The sequence below is a fragment of the Camelus ferus genome, chromosome 3 (assembly GCF_009834535.1).
Source record: "Camelus ferus isolate YT-003-E chromosome 3, BCGSAC_Cfer_1.0, whole genome shotgun sequence".
Classification (NCBI taxonomy): Eukaryota; Metazoa; Chordata; class Mammalia; order Artiodactyla; family Camelidae; genus Camelus; species Camelus ferus.
This window is the reverse complement of record NC_045698.1, coordinates 110,920,643-110,945,810: the sequence shown is the minus strand read 5'-3', so window position 1 is coordinate 110,945,810 and position 25,168 is coordinate 110,920,643. Positions and strand designations below refer to the sequence as shown.

Sequence of the window (25,168 nt, the reverse complement as noted above, 5' to 3'; positions counted from 1 at the left end):
AAATAAACAAAAGCAAGGTACTCTTGTGTAGCTGCTCCTGTGAAGGCTGATTTAATCCTCTTTTAGTTGAATCCAGGTAAAATGCTGAAGGACCCCTTTAAGTGACACTGATTAGGGTCTGGTCAATGGTGGGCATTTTTATTTTAAAAAAAAAAGGCAACTTTGCTCCCCAACATGAATACTCACACTTACAAAGAATCATTCATAACTGATGTCATTTTAGCAACATCGAATAGGAGTAGAAAGCCCTAGGTTAGCGATAGGGATGCAGGCTGAAGGGACCAGTCTCTGGAGGAACCTGCCTGGCTACACAGTGGCAGAGATGCTGGGATTCAAAATAGGTCTTTCTTTGTACTCCTATTACAGCAAAGAACCAATGACCCAGATCCTTGGAAACAATGTCAAACTGGCATTCATGTGGGTCTGCACCGCCACCCCAGCCACTGCAACCCCCAGCAATAGCTTCATGAAATAAGTCTTCTATATTTTTTCTTCCTACGTATTTTAAGATATTTCTTTGAATATTTTAATTATTTAGTGGTCCTATCAACCCTTCAGGCCTGATGTGGTCATAGGAAAGCAAGTCCATGGGACGTATGAATAACTGAGGTGATGGATGCCAAAGAGATGTGTCAGGTCAGAAATATTCTTTGGGAGACCATGGTATGGGCATCTTTCTGGAATAGGGGAAGATGAGCAGAGACTGCAGAAATATTTCATCAGGACAGAGACACTAAATTTAAATCAAAGGACCCCCTCCTTTACTTCTTGTCACACAGTGATGCTGACCAGAGAGACCACGTATATATTAGGGGTCCTAGGGAAAAGCTTTTGGAAGATCAAAGCTTTCCTTTTCCAGTAAACCTTTCCCTAATTGCATCCTCCCCATTCCCAAGAATCCTGGGAGCCTGTTTCCCAGACAAGTGGATCTCTTCTACACATGGTGTTAAGGTGGCCCATTTTTTCTCTGATCAAGTATTTATATCCCCAAGCACACGTGGAAATGTCGGCTCACTCATAATATCACTTGCTCTCTCTCCTGCTGTTTGCAACCCAAATGAGGCGATAAATGACCTCAGTGCAAGGGGTCAGCACACTTTATACATAAAGGACCAACTGGTAACTTTTATGGGACCCCGAGGTCTCTGGCAGAGATACACATCCGTCCTGGTCCAGTATGGATGAATAGCGTGGCTGTGTTACCATCAAGTTTTATTTACAAAGACGGATGATCAGTCCCAGTGGGTCTAGGGAACCAGAGTGTGCTGACTCATGTTCCAGGGTCAAGCCCCAAGCAGTCTTTGGTCTGTGATGCTGGATATACAATGAAAGTCATCCAAGGGAAAAACTGGCCTAAAGGAAGTTGAAAACCGAGTCAAGTTTACAAGCTTAAACCCATCCAGTTTCCACCTAGACAGATGCCAGCATGAGGGTTTTTGAAAACCTCCCTAAGAATGAACTCTTAAGTGAGCGGCTATCAGATAGAACTCAGTGGTAAGCATAACTGGAGATCAACCTAATTTATAAATCTTTTTTGAAGAAGGTTGACACACCAGAACGCCTAGAATATTGAAAATTCATTTGAACTCTCGGTTCAGCCACTCACTGCTGAATACACTGAAAGCTGTGATTGTCTAGAAAATATTGTTCAGAGAGATTAGAAAGAATCTCATTTTTTAAAATTAAAGGTTATAAGATTTTAATGTAAAAGAGATTTTTTTTATTATTATTCCCAGAATTCAGGTAAAGCTTTTTCTTATGACTGTAGACAAATATTCTAGTTGGTGGAAGTTGGGAGAAAAAAATACACATTGAAGGACTCAAGATGCATTTACCAAACTGTAAAGTCTGAACTGAAATACACACTTCAATGCATTCCAAGCTTCCTGCCTGTTACCTGGTGTATTGTGGACACTTAGCACAAATGCAAATCTGAGTGTGTTATCATGTCTGTCCTCATCGGCGCTAGATGTCTATTCTTGGTGGCTGTTACTCTTTTTATTCTATTTGAGATCTGATTACCTTTAGGATTAAATTTTGCAAGTGGGATCACATCTGTCTTTTCTATTGGCATAAAATGCCCCAGATGCTGATCTCAGACTTTTGTGTAATGATTAGAACAAAAGTAGACGGCAGAGGTTCAGGGAACCTTCCATTCCCTTGTCATCCATAGATTATGTACTTGAGATGACCGAATGCAAAGATGGTCTGTTTGCTTAAAAAACAAAACAAAACAAGAACAACCCTCTGTCTTCAGGTTTTTAGCCACAAGGGACCTCAGACCTGCGACTGCTGATCTGAATGGTACGCGGTTGGTGCCTCCAGTCGCCGTGGAGGGCGTTTCCTGGCTTGGAAAAGCCTCTGGGTGTGATACGTGTAGATTCTGGAAGCGTGATCCTACAGGATGTATATAATACTGACCCAGAGCAATTGGGTATCTTTTGGGGGTTTTCGTTTTCAGACCGCAGTGCGGTAAATGAAGCAGTCTTATCATCTCACTCTCGAACAACCCAATTCTCCTATACGGATATTGAGCAAGAGAGACGGGAGGGAGCCTGGGGTCTGGGCGCCAGCAGGGCCGCCGCGCAGGCTAGACCCATCCCTCCTGCCCCCACCTCTAAGTGAGTGAGCCACGCACAGCCTGCTTTTACGTCCCACGTGTGCAAACCTCAGCCTGAGGCTTGAGTGTCGTCTCAAATACAAGAAACCTTACTTGTTTCCTGTGGCGAATCTCCCCCTGCTTGTGAAGTAAGACAAAGTAGAACCTTGTTGAGGAAAAAAAAAATAAATGCCATTCAGGTCTACAAATACAACTAGACTTAGGACCGTGGGGCCACTGCTCGCCGCACGGCATCCAGGACTGTCGAAGCCCGTTGCGTCTCCATGCCGGGCTCCGTGGAGTCCACATCCGTCGGCCACTTGGTCTACCGGCTGTGAGATGCCCAGGCATTCTGAAACCCCTCCAATCACTCAAAGTAAACTACAGGTAACGACAGGATAAACAGGGTGTGCTTCTCCTTGCTGAGTGCATTGACTTAAGGCAAAGGCACAGTTTCCCCCTCTTTGAACAGAGACGGTGTAATCCCCTGTCCCAGCACAAGAGCTGGCCAGGGTGACCCTGGAGCGTGAGGATGAGCGCGGACGGATGAGAGGTAGCTGATGGCGGGAATTAGGGAGCTGCTTCCACATACAGGGAGCGGGTGCCGCTGGGCCCAGGGACACAGTGGTTCTCATGGAGACACTTGACTCAGTCTGTATGCACTTTCAGTGAGCATTTCTGGGGCCACGTGGTGCTTTCGATCTGTGACTGCTGGGTCACTAGTCTTACAGAAAATAGAATGGTAAATTTAGAACTATGACTCTCCGGACCCTGAAAAAATATATTTGAAGATGGAAGGCAGAGAGTTTGTGCATGCCTTTAAAAAGAAAAGGCATGTCTCTGAATGACCTACCGATCCAGAGGAACCTGTGCAAAGTAAGTAGGTTCCTGACGCTACTCTTGGAGTTCCACCTCCAAATAGCTTCTCTTGGGGCAGAGGTTCCACTCCGAAGGGTTTTGATTGACCAGATCATTTTGGGTAGGTGTCTGTCGGATCAAGTCAGAAGTGAGGATGTAACAGCCTTTTTTTTTTTTTTTTCTTCCTTTAAACAGAGACATATCGCCCATTTATTCTTTGTCAGGGCTTTGAGTAGCTTCCAGCCGGCTGAGGAGCAGCTGTAATTCTATTTTGCGCTGATTTACAGCTCCTATTTTGACTGTGGGATAATATGTGAGTTTGAAGGAAGTAAGCTAGCAGGAATTGGGTGAGCAGTTCAAACTTGGCTAAAATCCATCGTCCTCATCATCCAACTACAGAAGCCCCAATACATCTGGCTGCAAAAGCAGAACAGCCATTCCGACTTCCTCTGGTGGCCTTCGCTGGCACTGCCCCTATCCCATCTTGAAGAGAGAGCAGGTGGCCAGCTGTATCAAAGCTAAAAATGGAAACTCAATGTCTGCTTTTACTACAAGGGTCTCAGCCCTCGGGCGTGACCTGCAAATTCCCGCCATCACTGCCTTGTAATGACACTGAAGGCCAAGACAGGCTGTTACTCCAACACGTAGGTAAATACTCAGTAAGTGTCCACACACTGTGACATTCTGAAGGGTCTGGGGAGTAGGGCTCGAATTCGTGTCGGATTTATCATGTAGGGGGTGGGGCTGGGATGGAAATGATGGTGGATATCACAGGGTCACCCATGGTTCCTTTTGTACTGAAACCTTTTTTATACAGAGGATATATATATTTATTTATATATATATTTATATATATTTATATCTACGCACACACACACGCACACGCACGCACACACGCACAAGGTCTTTGATAGGCTTTCTGTGTTCTAGTAAAAAGAGCTGGCAGCCAGTGTGTAAAGCCAAAAAAAGGCCCTGATGCTGCCGACAGCATCCGCTCTGCACCGTCCCTCAAAGGCAGACGCTTGTGTTGATCTGACAGGTGGAGCCCGTTCCCGCCTGGGACAGGAACAGCCTGCCGTTGGCGCAGACACAGATCTCGAAGACCTTCTGCCTCGTTCCCGCAGGCGTGTAGGAGCCATGAGGCAGTCTAGGTAGTCTGATTTTCGCAGCATCCAACTTAATCTAAAAAGAGTCAACAGGAAGGGAGAGTTAGAGGCTGTCATGTATCCTCGAGACATTCAGAAACGGTGGATGGATGTTCAGTCGAAATCAACTGGGAGCACCTACTATGTGTTTAGCATTGCAGGCACTGGAGGTCCGGAGAGGAACGGGAGAGGTAACGTCTCTCTACCCTCCCGGAAGCTTACGTTGTAGCAAGATGACGTTGCCCTGGTAACGTCATATATAGATTAGCATTTTGCAAACATTTTGCAAATGTATATGATAATGTAGATTGTGAACGGATTCCTAGAGTGAAATAAATTTGGAAATGCTAGGTGAACCTTTTTTTTCCCCACATATGTATCTTTCTAGTCTCTTTCAATCTACAGGATTTCCTGTACTTTTTTTTTCTCCTTTGCAATTGATTGGTTGAAGACACCGGATTATTTTTCTATTATTTCCCTTACTCTGGATTTTCCTCTGTTCTCTATGTTTCCTGCAGGTTGGCAGTTGAATCTAGGCTTAATCAGATTCAGAACAATTTTCTTTATTGGGGGGCGTCTCAGACCCTAAGCACATCTGTGTGCATGGAGGGGCTTCAAGAATACGCAGCACTTTCCAGCCTTAAATGGCTGCTAAGGTTATAACCGGTTCCTTCAGAGTCCTGACTCGGATTATAAACTGCATCTGTGGTGTAGGCACTCCTTCTAAATGTGTCTGGTTTGGCGTTTGCAGCTGTGTGCAGAGACAGTTCTGATCACTGAAAGCTCTATCAAATGACTCGCTCTTTTGAAACAAACATAGCAAATGCCAAACCCATTGAAAGGCGGGCTTGGGGTACTGAAGCGGGTGGAGACGGACAGCCTCGAAGTAGATGTGAAAGGTGGAACTGGCTTTCAAAATGCTTTTGCCTCTTTTTAAAAAATTCTTCAATAGAAAAATTCACTTATGAACACAATGAAGGCATTTTTAAAAGTTTGCAGTTGAGGCCTATTTTCTTTTGGGGGTTTTACTTTGCTTGCAAAACACATTGATTCTTTTCACCAACGTGGGATCGTGTTGGGGTAAGAGACTGAATATTCACAGTCTTTCGTCCCTTAGCCTCTTGCTACCTGAACTTTAGCGAAGGGTTGGCTTGCTCTGATTTGGGATGGCTGTGAGATCTGACTTTCCCATGTTCCATTAAGGCAGAAGCATACAATGTGAACTTTAGGGAAGCGAGAGGTAAATTAAGATCCTCTTTTAAACAGATGTGTGAGGTATACCACGTAGTCCTACCAGCCACGTACAGCTGATTCTAAGGGGACGAGAGAGAGAGGAGTGGGAAAAAGCATCCACTTGCACAGCCGTCCTTGTAATTCTGTTCTTGCAATATATGCGATTATCTCTGTACTTTACAAATAATGAGTTGTAACTTTTATATGTTGTGGGTTTGGCCTGTAATCGTGCCGTTCAACGTGTCTGTCCCAGAAATAAAACCTTCGGATGGGCTCTTGTTGTTGTTCCAGTGGGAGTGACACATTTTAGGCAACCTGGGCTTGCTGGAGCGGCGTCTCTCTGGACGCGGGCTCCTCTCGCTCCTACCTCTCCATCTTTGGACTCCAGTCTCAGCTCTGTTCTGCAGGTGGCTTCCATGTTGCCGGCTTCTGCATTGATTTCTACTCCTTTCGGGGCCTCCATCACCAGAGACCGGGTGGGAGACTCCAACCTGGAATAGACACAAGACTAAGATGAAAGATCTGTCTCTCTCTCTCTGTCTCTTTTTTTTTTTAAAGAGGCAGTTGACGCGCTGAGCACTGAGCCAACATTTCAGTATTTGATCAGGAACTTTTTCTTGCTTTGCTTTACAAACCTGGCCAAGTGTGTGAGGGAGAAGACCACATACCTGGGCTTGATCTTCGGTGCTCATCACAACAGTGATAAAGACGGTGTTCTAGGGTCCTGGCTTCACTTTCTCTTACACCCCAGTCAAGTATTGCTTTATTGATACAAATAACTAAGTTCTTCCATAAGTTTTGTTTATTTTTAGGGAAAGGCAATCTCAGGGCTAAACTGAGCTTCCTGAAACTGGCAGGTACTCCTTCTACTTTGTCCTGTTTTCTCTCTTTCCTGGAAGCAGGACTGGATAGAAGTTAAGAAAACAGACGTAGGACTTAGACATGCCTGACTCAGCCAGGGGGTTGCCACTCAGTGACCTTGGGCAAGTCCTCCTTGCCTCCTCTCCTTCCCAAAATGTGTCAGAGCCTCAGTGTCCTCATCTCTGAAGAGCTTCATGTGGTGCCTGACACTTCAGAAACGTGTAATATGTGTTAACCATTATTATGCCTATTACTGCTGTTTTTATGGCAGCAAGTTGGAAAGAAACCTCAGGTCTTACTCAAATATGCAGTTGTCCAGAGAAGATTCAGAACAGGCAAGGCATTGCCAGGCGCTGGAGAGAAGTGACTTAGCTACAAAGGGCTGCGCGAGGAGCAGCTGACTTTTTGTGCTGAACTACTGTGTTTCTTGATTGTAACAGTGGTGACGTGCCTCCATGTCTCGATGAAAACTCACATAATTGTAACCACCCCCCCCAACAGAATGAAATTTATTGTCTGTACATTAAGTAAATTGAGAGAAAGCGAATCAGCCACACTGGATGCTAAGTATTACGGCAAAAGAGGATAATGCCTCATAGAAAGATTTTTGCCTCCCTCATGTAATGTGAAAGATAGGAACTGAAACTCAACCGTCCTCTAAATAGTCCAGATTTTAATACTATCACCAAATAGACCCAAATGAAGATTCTCTTCTCTGTTACACAGAGAGCACCCTGACTTAGGAAGCACGGACCTCAATGATGGCCATCAAATCGCTCTGAATCAGAGCAATTTTCTGCATTTTATTTCCACATTCGTAACTTTCCGACACTTGGAAGGCATTAGTTATAAAGGAACATCACCCTCTCTGCCAATGACTGACGCCCTGTTCTGCTGCCACCACTCGGGGGCATCAGTGAGTGGCAGGATGGGCATGGGGACCAGTGGGACGCCACCCTTGAGCGATCATCCCCAGCCACGTTCCACTGGTGCCAAGATGGGGGCTCTTGGATCTTCCCAGGGCTGGGTCCCTGAGCTTTGCCTCCCGGCAGCGCCTTCTCCACTGACTTTTGTGTTTCTCCCCCAGTGACTCATTCAGAGTCAGAAAGAGAAACAGCAGGTCCCGAGTGCTCAGGAAAGGACTGGCTGGGGCTCCTCCTTAGCTCATTCCTTCCAGGCCGAGCTCACGCCTTGGTGTGTGGCGAAACCCCCCGACCCCTGCCCTCTCCTCCTCGCGAGGCCTGAGCCAAGGGGGTGATGAGCCGGGTGTGGTTCCACCCCGAATTCCGGCTGACTTCCTTTGCCCGTGGTCCTTCTCACTGTGACAAGGGAGGGGGTCTTGGTGCTAGGGTAGCTGGGAACAGTGACGTTGCAGGACAGCTCTGTGGAGGACCGTAATCCAACCCAGCTGTGCACTTCTTTTGCACCTGACACCTGCCCCCCGCTAGGTTTGGAAACAGGAAAGTGGTTTTCTATCATTTTCTTTATTTCTCTCCTTCAAGGTCTGAATGACTCCCACACCTTATCCTACTGACATGTTAACATCCTCTGTCTTCACTAATATTGAGACCTTCCCCCTTAAGGCATAAGCTTCCCTTCTGATAGTCCTGGCAGCCCAGCTCCAAAGTGCTTCATCCTCTTCCCAGTGGCCCTGCGTCTCCCACCCTCCCCGGGGGCGGGGTCCTCATGCCCCCTTCCCTATTCCCCCCTTTCCCGTGTCCCTCCCTCCCTCGCTGCATCAGTTAAGTCAGCTTTTAAGGCACAGCTTCTCTCTACTCAGTATACTAGTTCATCCCTAACCTCGACTGCCGTAACCTCCCAAGTCTTGCCTCTAATTCATCCTTTCTTCCCCAGGGTACTTCACACACAAATGTATCTTCCCAAAGGCAGGTTTGAATATGTCCCTTCTGTGATCAAAACCTTCACAAGTTCCTCATGAAGGAGCTGAGCTCTGGAACGGGTTCACCCATCTAGAACCTGCTCTGACCTGTTCTGTTGGTCTTACTTTCCTTGCCACAAACACCAGCTGCTTTACTGAATCCTTACTAGGTGGTGGGCACAGCAGGAAGTGCTTTAGATGTGTTATCTCATTCAATCTCGACAGAAAAAAATCGATGCCTTTACTCAGGATTACCAGAGGGGAACGGGGTCGAGAGGGATTAACTGGGAGTTAGAGATGTGCAGATACAAACTACTACATATAAAATAGATAAACAGCAAGGTCCAACTGTATAGCACAGGGGATTATATTTAATAATCATAATAGCCTATAATGGAAAAGAATATATATATATTATACACACACACACACACACACACACACACAACTGAATCACTATGCTGAACACCAGAAAGTAACACAACGTTGTGAACTCAGGTACCTCAGTCAAAACGGAACAGAGCCAAACCCTGTGCCTTGGGTCCTCTTTTAGTCCCGATTACACAAGTGAGGAGACTTGGGTAAAGGACTTGCTCCGGGCGGTGTATCGTGTGCAAGGGCAGGGCCAAGCGTCAGACCCAAGCTCGCTGTCCAGTATTCCACGCCACTTCCCGGAAAACTGGACTTCTCTGTCCATCGTATCTTCACGCTGCTCTTTGTAATGAAATGCCACCTCTTTCTTCGTGGAATTGCAGTTGGATCTCCCAAACCTGCACCACACAGGGCTCAGGGAGACATAGCCCCTCCTCTGTAACAGCCCTCGTAACTTACTGCAACTGTCACCTTCAGAGACGTCGAATCCAGGAGACAGTGAATGTGCTCCTATGCCGTGGGTAGCATGCAAAGTGAATGACTGATACGAGAAGATAGTTGAGGGGGAAAAACTTGAAATCGAAAAAAACATACAGAGCTTGGAGAATGGTGTGAGATGGAGCGCGGGCAGGTCAGGCAGGCATGTGAATCCGTGCGACCACCGGGCTTTGAGGGCAGCAGGAGGGCGCCAGGGCCAGAGACGTGGACTCGGGAGTGACCGCTGCTTTTCCCTCCTCACAGCCTTGGATGTACCTTGGAAGGATGCCAAGAAAGGCGGCTGCTCTGAAACTGGCTCCTAATGGGGAAGGCTCTGACGGGTCCCTGGCCGCAGACACAGAACGGTAACTGGCTTTGTATTTTATACCCCATCCCAGCGGCCTCTGTTGTTCAGGCAAATTGAAGTTTGTTCACATGCTAATCTTTTCGCTGTGAGAACAGCTCCCACGAGAGCCCCGTGAAGCCTGCAGGGAGCAGACGAAGCAGTCTGGCAGTGACGTCAGTCAGTTTCTGACCTTAGATGCAGCACCACGACACCACTGCTTAGATGGTGTTGTGCAAGGAAGATGGAAGGAGGCTTCCTCCTGACTGGGGGAGAGGGGTGGCCATGGAGGGTCCCTTTGGCTTTTGAAATGAACATGGCTTCCGTTAGGACGAAGTGTAACCCCCATCTCGGAGGACGGAGGAGCCCGGGAGTGGAAGAATGTCTAGGACAGGAGGTCCCCACCTGGGTCATGCCCTCCAGAACCATGGTTCTCAAACGTGATCGTCAGAATCCCCTGGAGGGCTTGTTAAAACAGATTGCCTGGCTCCACCCCCAGAGTCTGATACAGCGGGTTTAGGGTGGTGCCTGAACTCCTGCACTTGTGACAAGTTACAAGTGATGCTGAAGCTGCTGGTTTGGGGACCACACCTTGAGAACCATTGTTCTAAACGCCCTCTTCTCAGGTGCCCACAAAAACTAGGTGATGTCAGTGAGTGACCATAAGACAACTATAAGGAAATTATGAGTCTCTGCACATTCATATACGGCAGGTGGTGGAGATGCTCTGGACAGGAGACAGCTGCTTTTCTCACCTGGCTGATAGTTTTGGAATTGAGGCAAAAGATTTCTCCAAGTATAAATATGGTAAAAAGAGCAGCCATGTAGCGGATCTTTGCATTGCATATACTCACTGTCCTTTTTAAGAGGAAAACAATTCTTAGCTTTGTAATTTCCTGAGCCCTGTTTCTTAATCCTACCCATTTCCTTCTCTGAAGAGTAATGACCTAATAGGGTTTTTGTTAACTGCTTTCTTGTGTTTCTTTACTATTATATTATTACATGTTTGCATCTTAAACCATACATTGTTTACTATCACGTGTTTTTGAAATTTATGCACAGAATAATTCTATGTATGTATTCTTTAGTGATTTATTCATTTTTTTGCCTCAAGATTTTGTTCCTGAGGTGTATCCATTGCTGTAGCATGGCTGTAATTTATTGTTTCCCTGGTGTGATGATACATGGTGAGTTATTTGGCCATCCTTTGGTGGGACATCTGGACTGGTTGCAAGTTTCTGTTTGTGCAGTCATCTCTGCACAGGCTTGCGTGCGGATCCGGTGTACTTGTGTAAATTTCCTTTAGGACAAATACGGGAAGAGGGAGTTGCTAGCTCCCAGGGTATGCATGGCTAGAGCTCTGACTTTCCCACCAGTTCTGTGTCTGCGACTGTCTTGCTAGCATTTGATAGTGTTTATTAGAAAGTGACTGTGAAATGGGATGCTGCTGTCTTCTAAATTTGCATTTCCCAGATTAGTAATGGAGTTAAGCTTATCTTTCCATTTGTTTCGAAGCCATTTGGATTCATCTTCAGTGAAATGTCTGTTGTCTCTTTTAATTGTTTCTGTGTTTGTGATGTCGTCTGACTGAGCTGCAGTGATGCTTTATATATTCTGAAGAAGAATCGCTTAGCAGGTCTGTGTATTGCAAATTTCTTTTTTGAGGCTGTAGTTTATCTTTTCCCTCTCTGATTAGCATCACTGGATGAACAAAGTTTTGCATATTAAAATCAACACATTTGTTATCTTTCCCTCTGGGGTCTGTGCATTCTGTGTCTTATTAGAGCAGTCCGTCCCTACACTGAGGTCCTAAATTTCTTCTGTAGTTTTTCCCAAACTTTTAGGTTTTGCCTTTTCATTGTCTCTTATTCATCAGGTATTCATTTTTGTGTATGATCTGAGGCTGGGGTCAAAACAGATGCAGACCAAGGATGTCAGCCTGGTACACTGAAAAGCCCCTACATAGCTCTGCTATAAATGCTGTTGCCTCACACATCTGGATCTCTGTCAGGGCCGCCCGTCTGTTCTGTTGCTCTACTCAATCTATCCCTTTGACAGTAATTAAGTAAATATTTAGCTTATTATGACTTTAAGATTCTCTACATTTCATAAGGCAAGTCCTCTTACCTTCTTATAAATGTCCCAGCCATTCCTGGTCTTCCAAATACATTTCAGCATCGACTGAAGTTTCAACTGAGGGAAGCCCTTTGGAATTTTGATTGGATTTATGTTAACACCATGATCACTGCATCTGTCTCTATGTGGGTTCAGCATAATGTCTTGTGGCTATGGAAAATGGTATTTCAGCAAAAAAAAGAAAAGCATTTCTCTTACACTTACTCCTTTTTCCTATTGCTGTCCAGGTGTTTTTTTGTTTTTTTTTTTTTCTTTCTTTTTGGTAAGTTGATCTTACAGTTAACATCTAGGTAGATTATCTTACTTTTCATACTTTGTACACTGGTTATTTTAGGGGTTTTTTTGTAGGCACTAATTAATTTATGATAGTTTTGTATCTTCTTATTTCTTATATCTGTTATTTCCTTTTCAATACTGTACTGTCTAGGACTGTCCAACACAGTAGGGAAATGGCAATCTTTCTCCCAACTCTAAAGGGAAAACTTTCAAAAATTTACCATTAAGTAAGATTTTTTTTGTGCTAGGTTTTTTTTTAATCCTAAAAATAGTTTTTTATCAAGATAAGAGTGTTTCCACCTATTTCTGTTTTGCTATGAGTTTCTATCAGTCAGTCATGGGAATTAATATTATTAAGTACTACTTAATTCTTCATATATTGAGGTAATACATTTCCCCCTAGTCTAGTAATGTGGTGAATTATATCAATTTTCTAATAATAATCCACTGCTAAGTTTTTGGTTGTTAATCTGATATTGTCATTACGTATCACCTTTTCTATCAGTTTTTGAAAGTAGGTCTTAATTTTGTTTAGGATTTTGCACGTGTGTTCATAAGTGAGTTTATCTTGTAATTTTTCTTTCTTATAATATCTTTGAGAGGTTCTACCACTTTTATATTGACATTTTCTAAGATTAGAGTTATTTACCCCTCGCATATTTAACTTACTAATAAACCTCCTGGGCACGGAAAACATCTTATTTCCACTTTAAAAAGTGATTGTAGGGATTATACAGGTTTTACGTTTCTTCTCGGGTCGATTTCAGAAAGTTGTCTGATTTCTTGGTGTTTTTTCCATTTCATACAAAGGTTTAAATTTCTTGGCAAAGTTAAAAAATGCCCCCAACACTTGTCATTATGTCTGTTTTGTTGCTGTTTTAAATATTTTTTATTCTTGTCTTATTTTCCTTTTGAGCAGTACTGTCAATTATTGGTCTTTTCAAAGAGCTGACTTCTCATTTTGTCAATTCAATTTTATGTTTCTTGTTCTTGAATCTTCCTTGTTTTTTTGTTCTAGATGGATTAGGGTAATTCTGTAGTTCTGCAGTTCTAAAATGTGTTGCCATCTTAGTTAATCAAAATATTCTGCCTTCTTGTTGCCTTTTCTAATTTTTCATGTATTTATTTAAGGATGTGCATGTTTCTCTGGCAGGATCCCAAAGGAGTATTCGTAATATAGGTGTAAATATTTTATCATTTTAGTATAATTTCTCCTGTGGTGAGTGAGGCTTGAAGGATTGTCCTAAATTTCTAAATAGGTGAGAGTTGCTATGTTATATTTCTAGTGTGTATTTTCTGTACTGGTTCTGAACTGATAATCTTATAGTCAGAAAATACTTACTTAAAAATTGACACTAAGTTTTTGGCCCAATAGGTGTCAATTTTTATAAATCTTCATGCCTGTCTAAGAAGAATGTGTGTGCTGCAGTTGTTGGTGCTATGTTCTGTATTATGTCTATTAAGTCAAGATATTTTTCCTTAAACACCTGTCATCCATTCTGTATGGTTATGTTTCAGATGCATCTCTCATGTAACTGGATCATTTTTGATTTCAGGTGACCTTTTATTGGGGAAAAATTTACATACAGTGAAACATACAGGTCTTTTAATTTCATGGACAAAACCCATCATACGTATGTAAGGTGAACAACACGATGTTGCGATCTATGTCTACATCGAGAAATGGGTCCCCCAGTTGAGGTGATTAACCTCTCCATCACCTCAGATGATTGACCTCTTTCTCCCATGTGGTAAGAACATTTAAGGTCTACTCTTTCAGCAAATTTTAAGTATATAATACATGATCATTAACTGCAGTCACCACGCTGTATATTTGATCGCTAGAACTCATTCATCTTATAACTGAAAGTCTATACCCTTTATCCAGTCTCCTGTTAGTAGCTATTGGGTTGTTGCAAGATGGGGGCTTATTTTTCACAAGTCTTTTTGGAGGATACAGTGTTCATCTCTCTAAAAATAAGTAGGTAGAGTAGGATTACTATGTTGTAGTATAAGTGTGTCTTTACTGAGTGTAGTAAGGCAGCATGTAAAATAGTCCCCAGGGATCCTTGTCTCTTGGCTATTCATGCCCTTGGTTGATTCCCTGTCCTCGATGTGGGCTGGACAGAGCGACTTCTTTCTACACAAGTTCAAGAGTAACAGTGTCACTTAGGAGATGAGGTTCTAAAAAGACCATGGTTTTCATCTTGGGTTCCTTCTCTCATTCCCTCCCTCAAAGGGGTGCCAGCTGCCACGCTGAGAGCTGCCCTGTGAAGATACCTGAGAAACTGAGGGAGCCCATTAGCCCCTGAGGAACTAAGCCTCTAGATCCAGTAAATCCAGTAGTCTCCAGGAACCGAGTCCTGCCAGTAAGCACGGGAGTACATGTAGAGATGGGTCTTCCCCAGTGTAGGCATTCGAAGAGATCATAGCCCTGGATAACGTCCTCACTGAGTGATCTTAAGTCAGAGGCATCATTAATTCACAAGCCGATTTCTGACCCTCAGAAACTGTGAGATAGTAAATGTCAGTGGTTTTAAGCAGCTAAGTTTATAGGGCAATATGTTACACAGCAGAGTAATACAGTAAAAAAAAAAAAAAAAAAAAAAGCCAAACTGTTTTCGAAGTTGGTTGTGCAATCTTACATTCCTATCACCAATACTGAAGTAATTAAAGCAATTTCAATGGCTATAAAATGCATCTTCATTATGAATTTTATTTCCCTGATGACTAATGATGTTGAGCAGTTTTTTACATGCTTACTGGCTATTCAAAGATGTTCTTTTGGGAAGGACCAGTGTAAATCTTTAGCTCAACTTTTTGTTCTTTTCACAATTCGGTTATTTGCATTTTTGTTACTGATTTGCTATATATTCTGGATAAAAGTTATTTTTTGCAGTTATATATCTGAATATTCAGAATTTTCAGAAAATTGAGATGATATATAGATAGAGCTGTGCATCTATATGTACAGTATTTTCTCCCAATCTATGGCTTTATCATTTTTAAACAATGTCTACTGGTCAGTATCAGTTTATCATATATTTACTGTTCATTACTTTTTGTATCTTCTCTAATAAACCGTCACCCACCCCAAGATCACAAAGGTAGTCGCCCATGTAATTTTCTAGCTTTTTTTTAAAACCAGTTGTCGCCTTCCATCTATATACATATTTTATAGTTTTAGCTTTATGTAATAAATATGTATATATTTCTTATTTAGTTTATATATATTTATATAGCTTTTAAAAGTTGTTTTAGCTTTATATTTAGATTTATGAGCCATCTTGAATTAGTTGTTAAGAGTAGAATTGAGGTTCACTTTTTTCTCAGTAGGGGTATCTAGTTGTTCCAGCAGCGTTTATTTAAAAAAAAAAAAAAATCCTTTCCCTGTTGAATAGCACTGGTGTTTCTGTTGAAGATCAATTAACCATATACAGGTAGATCTATTTCTAAAGTCTCTGCTTTGCTGTAATCATTTACCCGCCTAGCCTTTTGCAAAAGGAAAATAGACTGGTTTTGCTGTTGTAGGTCCTTTCCTTTTCCATATATGTCCTAAAAGCCTGTAGAGAATTTGATTGGGACTGTGTTGAATCCATAGTTCAGTTTTGGGGAGAGTTAATCTCCTAACAATCTTGTATCTTTAATAGACTGTCTTTTTAAATGCAGCAGTCTATGTGTACTATTCTTGATTTATGAGTACTGTTAGGTATTTTGGTCCTGTGATGCGTAATCCAGCAGGAGTACTGTTTATTGTTTATTTACACAGATCTATGTAGTTTCCACTTGCCTCACTTATTCCTTCTCTAACTTTCAATCTTCCTATTTTCCGAAAATCTTTGGTTGATAGGTTCTTTTAGTGAGGGTTTGCTGGGGCTGAATCCTCAGTTTAGTGTTTCTGGAATAAATTGTTAATTTACTCTTTTTTTCTTTCTTTCTTTTTTTTTGTAAAAGGGGTTTTCTCTGGCTACACAGCACACGCTGACAGTTGTTTTCTCTCAGGGGTGGAAGGTATTACTCCTTTGTATTTTGCTTCTCACTAATGTTAAGAAGTAAGTCAGCCATCCACCTAACTTCACTTCTAGACCTTCTGTTGGGTTCTCGTCTCGCCTGCTGCTGCTCAGCCTTGATGTTCTGCAGGGTCATTCTGACACGCCTAGGTGTGGATTTCATGTTACTGACTCTGCCTGAATTTTTGACTCTCTACATGTGTAGTTTTGTGTCTTTCATCACTTCTGGACAACACTCAGCTGACAGGACTTTGAAAATAGTTTTTTCTCTCTGTCACCCTAGACTTCCTGTTACTCTGCCTCCCTCCCTCCTGGATGATCCTTTAGATGCGATCTCATGTTCCTGTAATTTCCTTTTTACTTATTTCTCATCACACCTGTTGGAGGTTTGCTTACTGAGATTATATTTTCATTGCTAGAAATTCCTTTTTGTGTATTTTCTAATTTGTGAGCCGCTTTTACATTCTTTTGCTTTGTACTCTTAATTCCCTTTTGTTTCATGACATTCCTTCTCTGCTGATGCCCGTATTTGTGCCTGTAAACTGGCCGCCTTGTTTGAGTATGTTTCATACTTGAATGTGTGGGTTCATATTTCTTGGGTCTTTATTTGCTGAAGTGGAGACTTACTTTTGTCTCTTGAGAGGATGTGCATCTGTTTCCATCAGTCACTGGTGCCACCGTCAGTTGGGACCCACTGTGAACTCCTTTGCCTGAGGTTGCAGGACAGGCTATTTCCCTTGCAAGCCTCTGGGTGGAAAGGTCAGAGGTGGGGAAGACCAGGTAGGCTCAATTCTATCTCATCCTTACACTGGGGTTCCACTTACACCTGGGGATCTCTCAAGAGACTACCTGCTTTGAGTGGGCCCTGTGATTTGCTTTCTTCCCATACCCAGTAGTCCATAAAACTGAAACCAGATTTCCTCTAGTTTAGCACATTTGTAAAGTTACAGCTGGCTTCAGTGCTCAGATCCTGTCTCTGGGTTCTTACGCTGTTTTTGTTTTTAGACTCTGGCCAATCATAACTAATTTTCAATTCATCAATGCATTTAAAATATTTAAAAAATATTCTTTACCAGCAGAGTTTGCAACAACTTATACTTGGTTGGTATAAGACTGTTGGACATTGTGATAGATTTGGAAATTAAATAGTGAAATCATCTCATCTTTAAAGGCGGCAAGATTTATTGGCAGTTTATTATTCTTTATGTATTATTATTTTAAACTCCAGGTAGGCCAACTTTCTGATTTCCAGATCTGGGCTAAGGGTTTTCAATCAGAGTTCAGTCAGAGAAAGCTTCTATCAGTAAGATACAGACAGGTTCATTACAGCAAGTGAAACTCATGCAGTTGCAGAAACTGGGCATATGGTCTGTGTAAGGCTGCTGCCTTTGTGTTGGATGCTGGAGTCTGAAGTCAGCAGAACAGGCTGAAGGGAAGATGGATGTGAGTGGAGGAGAGGGAGGATGAGCCACAGCCTACCAGGATGAACTGATACCCCTGACCATCTCTCACCACCTCTAAGTCCCAAGGACTGGCCCAAGTGAACACGGGGAGCCACCGGGTGACCTTCAGCAGCCTGGGCTCTGCACTGACCTCCCGGTGCAAATGGAGTATCACTCCTGGTGTTGCCGTAACTCGGAGTGGGGGCACTTCCGGGAAACACATTTCTTTCTAAGCTTAGCTAAGTCAATACCTAACACATCCACTGCATAGCGTCCTATTTTAAATGGCTGCTGTGGCATGAATACACTGTATTTGATGGAACCAACTTTACCTTCCAATACAGGCTGGTTGAAATCAACCAAGCACCTGCAAAAAGTGAGGGGAGGAGCAATGTGGGCTTTTCTAAACAATTTTTTATTGAGTTATAGTTATTTTACAATGTTATGTCAAATTCCAGTGTAGAGCACAATTTTTCAGTTATACATGAACATACATATATTCATTGTCATTCTTTTTCTCTGTGAGCTACAAGAGCTTGTATATATTTCCCTGTGCTGTACAGTATAATCTTGTTTATCTATTCTGCATATGCCTGTCAGTATCGACAAATTTCGAACTCCCAGCCTATCCCTTCCCACCCCTCCCCCTTGGCAACCACAAGTTTGTATTCTATGTCTATGAGTCTGTTTCCGTTTTGTATTTATGTTTTGTTTGTTTGTTTCTTTTAGATTCCACATATGAGTGATCTCATATGGTATTTTTCTTTCTCTCTCTGGCTTACTTCACTTAGAATGACATTCTCCAAGAGCATCCATGTTGCTGCAAATGGCATTATGTTGTTGGTTTTTATGGCTGAGTAGCATTCCATGGTATAAATATACCACCTCTTCTTTATCATGTCTTGGCTATTGTAAATAGTGCTGCTATGAACATTGGGGTGCAGGTGTCATTTTGAAGTAGGGTTCCTTCTGGATATATGCCCAGTAGCAGGATTCCTGGGTCCTATGGTAAGTCTATTCCTAGTCTTTTGAGGAATCTCCATCCTGTTTTCCACAGTGGCTGCACCAAACTGCATTCCCACCAGCAGTGTAGGAGGGTTCCCTTTTCTCCACAGCCTCTCCAGCATTTGTCATTTGTGGACTTTTGAATCATGGCCATTCTGACTGGTGTGAGGTGATACCTCATTGTAGTTTTGATTTGCATTTCTCTGATAGTGATATTGAGCATTTTTGCATGTGCTATAGGATCTACGTTTAAGTCAGGCTAGGGTTACTTTGAAATTCAAGACCCTCATGTCTGCATGAGGTCTTTAAATTGTGTGAATGAACCTGCTGGTTCTGAGAGCTCTATCTTCACATGCAAGCTGCGTTGACCCCCCCCCCCCCCCAACGCCAAGCAGAATATTCTAGGGTTCTGCTGTAAAGATTTAAGAAGTGGATTGTATATTTTTATTTAAAGGCCATTTCTCTGTGAAAAGCAGTGATAATCTGTTGTCTCGAGCAAAACCAGTTTGCTTTTATGCAAGGCAGACCATCACAAAGCATTCTTTTAATCAACCTTTCTTTCCTACTGTAGGTATTGTTTACTCGTGTAATAGTTATTTATTGCTAAGGGAACACAGGTGGTGTATATTCCAGTACAGTCAAGGTGGCTTATGTGTGAGGCAGAGCCTGGTGTCATGAAACATCTGCTACCAGGAAATTATTTAGCACCTCAGGAAAATTTGTTTCTTGTTTGCATGACGACTGACTTCTCTCCCATTTCTGTATTTTTCATGGAAACAGCGGTTAGTTACCCACGTTTCTCATTTTCATTTCCTTCATCATAAGAGTCTATACTAATCACTTCCAAACCCAGACAAGGTTTTAGGTTATATTTTGCTCCCACCCTCTGAGAGTGCAGACGATGGCTTTTGTTACTTTGGGGAGTGACATTCAAAACAATCTAGGATCTAAATTCTAAACGGTGGGAAGGCTTGTGAAGTTCGTGGTGCTTTGGTCAATTAAAGCAGCTGCTTTTAGGCAGCTCCTGGATTGGCTGGGGTCAGGGGCTAGGAAATTTCACCTTGGTCAGAAGCACATGGGAAGCTTTCAAAGCTTCACTCACTTTCCAACCAAACTAAATCGGAATGCTGAGGCGTATTTGTGGCAGTGGTGGAAAACCAGTGACTTACGCAGACGGACCACCTTTAATATGGAAACCTACCATCCCACTGAGGGGGACAGAATAGTTATGATGCTGCTTCTGAGGGAAAAGTAACTGTAACTGTGACCAGAACAACTAGGCTGATAATTCAGGGGTCCACTGTACTCCCTGGGCCATGTGCATTTTTATGTTCTTGATATTATATATATATATAAAACTTGGCCAAATCAGTGGGATTCTTTACTCAAAGAGCATGTATATGTATCAAACTATTTCTTCATTGATCTCACTGAATCTTCAAGGGTTCAAAGTTGAATTCTTATTTTGAGAAAAGCACTTTAATAACTGTTCCCATACTTCAGCTGGGCTGTTTGATAAACTAATGAACCAACAGCCATTGAGACAAGCCCAATTGGTATCAGTGTAATGGAGACAGTGTGGAGAAAAGGGAACCCTCCTACACTACTGGTGGGACTGCAGTTTGGTGCAGCCACTGTGGAGGACAGTATGGAGAGTCCTCAAAAAAAATAAATAAAAATAGACTTACCATATGATCCAACAATCCCACTCCTGAGCAATATATCCAGAGGGAACTCTTAATTCAAAAACATACATGCACCCCAATGTTCACAGCAGCACTGTGTACACTAGCCAAGGCAGAAGCAACGTAAGTGTCTATCTATTAACACATGACTGGATAAAGACACTGTGGTATATTTATACAATGGAATACTACTTAGCCATAAAAACAATAAAACAGTGCCATTTGCAGCAACATCGATGGACCTGGAGATTCTTAGTGAAGGAAGCTAGAAAGAGAAGTGATACAATATGGTCTTTTTCTATGTGGAATCTTTAAAAAAGGCAAATGAACTTACTTACAAAGCTGACTTGCAGACATAGGAAACAAACTTATGGTTACCGGCAGGGTAAGGGATAAATTGAGAGTTCGAAATTTGCAGATACTAACTACTATATGTAAAACAGATAAACAATAAGCTTATACTGTAGAGCACAGGGAATTACTCATTAAATATCTTGTAGTAACCTATACCGGAAAAGAATATGAAAACGGATATACATGTTTGTTCATGTGTGTCTACACTATGATGCTGTACGCCAGAAATTGACACAACATTGAAAACTGACTACAATAAAAAAACTTATGGAATACCTTATTTCTGTTAAAAGACATTTTGGATAATGTAAATGTATCCACTCAAAATGAAAGTAAATGCTTTTCTCTACTTGGTAATACCTGAAAATTTCTGTTTTTGGTCCAACCATACTATAAATAATTTAGTTGATACCATTCCTATATACTTGACAATTTTTCACAACCCGCTTTAAGATCCTCTTAGTTAAAATGATACCATAGAAAGCTGGAAATATTTTTTTCTTAGCTTTGTTTTCTACTGCAGTGTAGTTGATTTACAATGTTAGTTTCACGGGTACAGCAAAGTGATTCAGTTATACATATACATTTTTGTTAGATTACTCCCCCTTTCGTTATTACAAGAGACTGAACATAGTTCCCTGTGCTGTATACAGTAGGTCCTTGCTGTTTATTGGAAATAGGTTTGAAAGCAATATAGAGAGAAAGGCTGATGGTTCTGTCTGAGGCTCAGTACTGTTAGCTGGAGGATTACTTGTAAGCCAGTGGCTGAACAAACCAGAAAGCATGTTTAGACAGTGATTTGTAGATGTTTAATAAGAACGATCACTACATATTGATGTTTTTGGATTTTCATGTGATCCAGGGAATCCTCAAGACTCCCTATACAGTATGTGGTCAAATTCTTATTAAACAGATGAGGGTTCAGTAAGACTGAGTGATTTGCCCAAGGCTACCCAGGCACTGACTCGTGGAGGTGGGACTTAGGCCACCAGGACCATCTGGCTTCAAAGTAGCTATCTGAAAACCTTCCAATGAATTATCAATTATCATAGAGGATTAATGCATCCCCTGTGGGGCACAGAACCAACTAAAAGGCTGACGTTTCTTCGAAGTCTACTGTATTTATCTTTAAAAGTAATATGATTTAGTGTGCTTTGCAGCATAAACTAGCCCTATTTAATGGAAAGCCAGTGGTCTACTTTATAATTAGTTACATTCCTTGATTTCTACTTTAAAATCCCTTAGGTAAAACATGCTCCAGGAAGCTTTCTGTATCCTCATTCCTGAAGCTTGGCATTGGAAGAAAGCGGAGTAAGTAAACACAGAACCCGGGGCCTGCCATCCCACTTGGTAGCTGTGTGCTTTGGGAATAGAGCTTACCTTCTCCTGAGCTCAGCTTACTCTTCTGTAAAATAAAGGTAATGACGATTCTATAGTCACTTCCTAGAGCTATGTTTAAAATAGTGCTTACCCCAGGCGTGCACTACCTTTTCACTGTGCAGTGGTGACCCAGGAGGCAGAGAGAGCTCTCACACAGGGAAAGAAGACTGTGCCATTCACTTTTCTTCTACCATTCTTTTCCTCTTTCACTTGGTTCCCTGTTAAAAGTATGATTTCATCTCAATCTGCAGATGGCTTTGGGGGATTTTTTTTTTGCTCTTCCACCAACTGGGGTGGAATGGTTTCACTCTGCATAGACAGAGATGGCCATCGTCATAATGATGGTACTAATTATTCATTATTCCTTGAGTGCTTCTTGTAGTCCGAGATTCTGTTTTAAGCCTTAATGTGTATTACACCATTTAACGCTGCTACAATCCTAAGACATGTCTATTATCTTGTCCGTTTAGCCAGTGTGACAGACCTCACAGCCCAGTCTTGCTGCCTCTTAGTGCTCTGCTCCAACCCACTATTAGAAACATGTCTGGTCAGACATGTTGGGGACTGTCATTTGAGGGATGTAGAGTGACCCAGGGTCTTCCCTGTTGTAAGGCAAATCGTGAGAACAGGAAAGACATGTGGCCATACAGAGAAACTCTCGTTTTCACAGGAAAGGCGACAGTATGCTAACGAGCATCTCCGAAAAAATCCAAGATTGATTTACAGTGTATACCATATTTTGATGTAAAGGAAATTCTTTCCATGGTGCCCACAGCTCTGCTAACAATCGTGTTTATCACGATTATTTATTATGAGGCATTAAAATAAATCTCTCAATTACTTTCTAATGAAATGTACCAATTACCTTTTGAATGGTGACATATGGCTGCAGTCTATGCCACTGGGGATGAATCTTCCTTATACGAGGTTTCAAGGGCTCCCTACTGAACCACATTAATTACTGATGTAAACAAATACAGAGGATTATCCCACAGTTATCGATAAATCCTGAACTTCATTGCAAGAGAGTTCCCTGGGTTAGACAACGTTAATCATCAGGTAATTTCCAACAGTTATGGTGCAAACCTGTTATACAAGAGATGTTTCTGCCACCCAGCTGCTTTTAGAGCACGTCTATTACTGTGGTTGGATCCGGGGTAATCGGGGAAGAGGGCGCATAGCCGTTGTGCACAGTGAAGCTGACGAAATAATGCTCTTAAGCAACGGGTGGGCTATCTATTGGCTAAGAAGTGAGTAACAATCACTATTTAAAAGTACCTTGTCTAGGGGCTGTTGAAGATGAATGAAGCCATGGCAGCGGCCAAGCCTTTGAGAGGTGGCTCCACCCCTTACAATAACCTTGTCCTTCGGAGCTGTTATTGTTGTAAGCACTTGGGAGGGGAGACAGGAGGAAAGTACCATTACTAGGAGAAGCTCCGTTTCTGAGCAAAGGAAGATATGTCGACCTCGGCTGGCCGCTCCCTTCCCGTTCTAAGATGCCAGGTCACCGTGTGTTTCAGAGAAGACTTCGAAATTTACCACGAGGTCATTTTTCCTTCTGACTGATTACCTTTGCGTCTTTAAACACTCCTCCGAGCTTCGGTTTACCCGCTGCTATCGGATGACAATATTAGTACAGACCTTGCAGGATTCGGGGGACAGTTATGTGAGACACTGAATGTGTTTTAGAACAAACAGTGCCCGGAGCGTTTTGAGTTCAAAGATGTTAGCTGTTTAATTGTTGGAGTCAAGTCATTCCCTGTTCCTGAGTCACAAAGAAAACTTTTACCTGTTCCCCCTCCTCAAACTATTTTCTTTGTATGTTTACTTTGAAGGAAACTTCTATGAAACACATCGAGTGCCTGCTCTGTTTGCCGCTGTGGTAGGTAATTTAATCTTATTTAGCCTATTAGTATTGTCATTCCCATCTCATATCCGAACAAACTGAGACACAGAGAAGAAAGGGATCTACCTTTTGGAACGTACGGGTTCCAAAGAGAGAGGATCCAAAGTCAAATCTAACATCAACGTTTGTATTCTTTCCAATAAATGCCTGGAAACAACAATATTCTGACATCATTTTGCCAATTTTTTAACCACCATTTTGAATTACTGTAAGAACGTGAATGTTCTTGAGGTCCGGATGTCTTAAAGAATTGACCAGGGGGCTAGTACTGGTCTACCTACATTCGGTCACATCTGCCGTTACTTGTTATTAATCAAATACTGAACACTGACTGTCTCTTATATAGACACTTACTGAGGCCTGGCTAAGTGCTGAGAATAAAAGAGTATTGCTGAAGAGGTTCTGCCACTCACCCTGTTTCGCATATGAGAAAACTAAGGCACAGAACATTTAGAACATTTAAGTCACTTGCCCACGTTCACACAGCTAGTAGGAACAAAACTTGATTTGGAACCCAAGCATCTGATCCCAACATTGCGGTCATTATACCACCTCTCCCGGACAAGAGTGTAAACTGAGCACCGAGCTACGGCAGGAAAGCACTGCTGCTCAGAGTGGTGGTACAAGGTAGAGGCCTTGCGCCTGGGGGAGAGGGGTTAGCTCACTGACGGGGTGGGGGGGGGGGGGCTTAAGAAAGTCTCCCAGGGAGAAAGGAACCGGGGATGGGGAAGGCGGCTTCTCCAGGCACAGCAAGCAGCAGGAGTCTAGTATGTGGGGGGAAGAAGGGAGGGTAAAAGAGGAGATAGGAAAAGGCCCTGAGGACGTTGTAGGACCCAGGAAAGGAAAGTGGAATCTGTCCTCTGAAGGGCATTTATCAGGACAAGACCTGGTGGGACCGTCTGGCTTAAAATAATGCAGGTTAGGTGGGACCACACAGGTGGAAGGGGTGGCACTCAGGAGAGACGAAGGCTGTAGCAGGCAGGTGTGCTAGGGTCAGAGGCTCACCACCCTCATTGGTCTTGGGAAAAGAAAGAAGGGTGCAAATATATGAAATGTTTTAGGGATTTTTCAGAATTTTTAAACATAACCACCTTCAAGTTGGGTTACATAAAAATAATACTTAGACACGAAACAAGATCCAACGGTGACACAAGTACAATTGACAGGTGTACAATTCTTGGGCAATGCCTCGAATCTGAAAAGGAAA

General features: G+C 42.5%; 1 protein-coding gene and 1 long non-coding RNA gene across 7 annotated transcripts in view; one reads left to right on the top strand and one right to left on the bottom strand.

The window, feature by feature from the left end:
* Positions 1 to 1,682: 1,682 nt before the first annotated feature.
* Positions 1,683 to 25,168, bottom strand: part of SGCD (sarcoglycan delta) — an 841,450-nt gene continuing 817,964 nt past the window's right edge. For all 6 annotated transcript variants that reach the window (XM_032477185.1, XM_014552116.2, XM_032477187.1 and 3 more), the window contains 2 exons: positions 6,203 to 6,326; positions 1,683 to 4,639 (listed from right to left, as the gene is read on the bottom strand). In XM_032477185.1, coding sequence (XP_032333076.1) covers positions 4,466 to 4,639; positions 6,203 to 6,326 — 298 coding nt within the window. In that variant the 3' untranslated portion in view covers positions 1,683 to 4,465. The remainder of the gene's footprint in view (positions 4,640 to 6,202; positions 6,327 to 25,168) is intronic.
* LOC116662793 lies at positions 9,686 to 24,278 on the top strand. The gene is made up of 3 exons (XR_004318843.1): positions 9,686 to 9,789; positions 21,921 to 21,986; positions 23,891 to 24,278. It is a non-coding gene; the product is annotated as an uncharacterized LOC116662793 (long non-coding RNA).